The sequence below is a fragment of the Alligator sinensis genome, unplaced genomic scaffold, assembly GCF_000455745.1.
Source record: "Alligator sinensis unplaced genomic scaffold, ASM45574v1 scaffold137_1, whole genome shotgun sequence".
NCBI lineage: Eukaryota > Metazoa > Chordata > Crocodylia > Alligatoridae > Alligator > Alligator sinensis.
The window spans coordinates 350,409-353,505 of NW_005842545.1; the positions used below are offsets into that span (position 1 = coordinate 350,409).

Sequence of the window (3,097 nt, forward strand, 5' to 3'; positions counted from 1 at the left end):
CGGACAGGGAGTGGGGGAGTAGGCAGTTGCTTGGTCTGGGGGGCATCTGAACTAGGCAGGGACTGGGCATAGGGGTTATCATGGGACAGGTGCACACAACCTCAGGGCTGGTGGTTTGCAGGAAACATCTGGGCTGTGGGCAGGAGAACAGGGAGCATCTGGGCTAGGCAGGGGTGAATGGGCTGTGGGTGGGTAATAGATGTGGGTTGGGAGGTAGGAGATGGCCAAGCTGTGCTGGAAATGGAGAGGTTGTTCCCCTAATGTGTCTCCTGGCTTGTTGCAGAGCGAGATCCGTGCCATCTCTGTGAACCAGTGGGGCTCAGCACTGGGCTTGAGTGTGCTGGGCAAGCTGAGCCAGCTCTACTGCTCACTGGTGTGGGAGAGCACTGTGCTTCTGTCTCTCTGCACGCCCAACAGGTGGGTGCCTGGCAGGGGCTGCCTTAGCACTGCAGGAGTCTTATCTGGCAGTGCCCGGGCATGTGTAATTAATCGGGACCCTATCTGGTAGTGTTTGGGAGGACTTCAGTAATGGTGAGGGAGGGGCTCTATTTAGCTATGCTGGGAAGTGAGATCTAATGAGGGAGGACCCTATCTAGATATACCTTAGAGGTGTCTAATAGAAGGGGACTTTATTTGGTAGTGCTTAGAGGTCTGTCAAAGGGTGGGGGTCGCTACCTGGCCGTGCTAGAGGTGGGGTTTCCAATAAGGGGAGGGACCCTACCTGGCAGTGCCTGGGGATCCATGGGTAGGGGGCATTCATTGTCTGACAGTCTTGTGGTGTCCACGGGCGGTGGCGGGGGGTGTCACTATCTGGCAGTGCAGGAGAGGTAGGCATCCAATAAAGCAGGACCTTATCTGGCAGCGCCTGGGGTCCATTGCAGGGGGAGGTCACTATTCATAAGTGATGGAAGAGCCCAAGAAGGAGAGGACTCACTGTTTGGCAGTACCAAGGGCAATTCCAGTAAGGGGGGACCCTATCTGTCCGTATCCGGTGGGGGGGTCACTATCCATCAGTGCTGAAGGTGCAGTCAGGGGGGTCCAGGGGAAGTGGGGTTCTCAATCCTGACTTACAGCCCCACCCCCACCAGCCTCCCAGCAGGCTGCGAGTTTGGGCAGGCTGATATGCAGAAGCTGGTGCCCAAGGATGAAAAGGTGGTGCCTACGGCCAGCCAGGGGACCAAGAGACCTGGTATGTACCTCGGACGCCTGGGTTCTCCTCCCAGCATAGGGACAGGAGGGTGGGATCTTGGATGCCTGGGTTCCCTCCCAGCACTGGGAGGGGAGGGGGTACATCAGGTTGTGGCAGTGGGTTAGGACAGACTGGGAGCCTCATGCCTGGATTTCCACCCAGCTTGTAGGCAGTGGGGTCCAGTGGGTTGTGGTAGGGGGTGGAGTCTAGGGGCCTGGACACCCGGGTTCCCTCCCAGCTTGCAGAAAGCGAAGTCCAGTGGGTTGGATCAAGGGTGTGAGGGAGGCTGGGAGCTCCAGACACTTGCATTCTCTCCCAGTTTGTGGACAGCAGATTCCAAGAATTGGGACAGGGAATGGGGAAGACCAGGAGCCCTGTACACCTAGGTTCTTTCTCAGCTTGTAGGTGGTTGGGGCTATTGGGTTGCAATGGGGGGGGGGGCTGGGAGCCCAGACATCTGGGTTCTCTACCCACTCTGGGAAGTGAGGGAGGCTGGGGGTTAAAGCAGAAGGGTTGGAACCTTGGACGCCTGGGTTCTTTACTAGCTTGTAGGTAATGGTGTCCAGTGCACTGGACTAGAGAGGTGGGGGGAGGCTGGGACCCCAGATCCCTCAGCCCTCCCCTGTACCCGGTGCCCCCAGAAGGGGAGACCGAAGGCACAGCAGGGGCAGCGGCGGAGCCTTCGGCCCAAGGGTTGCTGGAGGGCATCAGCCTGGAGGGCGATGCACTGGCCCCCATGGAGACAGACGAGCCCACTGCTGCTGACGCCAAGGCTAAGGCCAAGATCACACCTGCCATGGCTGCCCGCATCAAACAGATCAAGCCCCTGCTGTCTGGTGAGTGCCCAGACACCTGGTTTCTCTGTATATGGAGCAGGGTTGGGAGCCCAGGTGCCTGAGTTCTTTGGGAGAGGAGAGGGCTGGACAGTGAGAGCAGGGACGCTTGGGAACCCGAATGTCTGGATTTTATCCCAGCTTGGGCGGTGGGGAGAGACTGGGCATCCAGACTCCTGGGTTCTGTTCAAGCTTGGGGATTGAAGTGCCAGGTCTGGTGGGTTACTGAGGATCCTGGATGCCTGGGCTCTTTTCCTTCTTGGAGGTGGAGCTTGGCACCCTGGATGTTGGGGTTCTATCACAGCTTGGTGGGGATGGGACCTGGTCCTCCTGGGCTCTTGGATTTTGTCAGCTCAGGGAAGCAGGGCTGGTCCCATGGAGGGAGGGGGGTGGGGTGTCTCAGACACCTGGGTCCCTTGGCAGCCCTAACCCGGTGTTTCTCCCCTCTGCCCACAGCCTCATCACGCTTGGGCCGGGCATTGGCCGAACTCTTTGGGCTGCTGGTGAAGCTATGTGTTGGCTCACCCGTGCGCCAGCGCCGCAGCCACCACGCGGCTGGTGCTGCCCCCGCACCCACACCTGCTGCCCGTGCCACAGCCTCAGCCCTCACCAAGCTGCTAACAAAGGGGCTGTCCTGGCAGCCGCCGCCCTACACCCCCACACCCCGCTTCCGGTCAGCCTGCACCCGGGGGATTGGGGCGGGGGTTGGGCAGGGGCATGGTCGAGGGCTGTAAGGAGCCTAGGTGGCATTGGGTGTGAGCATAAGGAGTTGAGGATTGGGGCAGCATTGGGGGTGGGTGGTGTAAGGGGGCTTGAGAGGTGTTGGGGCTGAGGTGTGTTAGTGGGCTGGAGGACATTGGCTGGGTGTAGGGACATGAAGAAGGGGTTTTGGGGGGTGGGTGTTAGGGAGCTGGAGTGGCTTTGGGGATGAGTTTAGGGTGCTGAGGAATATTGGCGGGGCTTTGGGGATGCGTAGACTTCTGGGGTGGTTGTTGTGTTGGGGGAAGCATTGGGGGCTGGGGTTTTAGAGGTTTGCAGGTGGGTTGGGCATCCTGTGGGGGGCGTTGTCTGGGTG

At 59.7% G+C, this 3,097-nt stretch overlaps 1 protein-coding gene across 1 annotated transcript in view; it reads left to right on the top strand.

The window, feature by feature from the left end:
• The window catches only part of HUWE1 (HECT, UBA and WWE domain containing 1, E3 ubiquitin protein ligase), an 82,616-nt gene that overhangs the window by 25,388 nt on the left and 54,131 nt on the right, over positions 1-3,097 (top strand). The window contains 4 exon segments of the mRNA XM_014523851.2: positions 284-417; positions 1,089-1,189; positions 1,831-2,025; positions 2,479-2,695. Of these exon segments, the coding sequence (XP_014379337.1) occupies positions 284-417; positions 1,089-1,189; positions 1,831-2,025; positions 2,479-2,695 (647 nt within the window).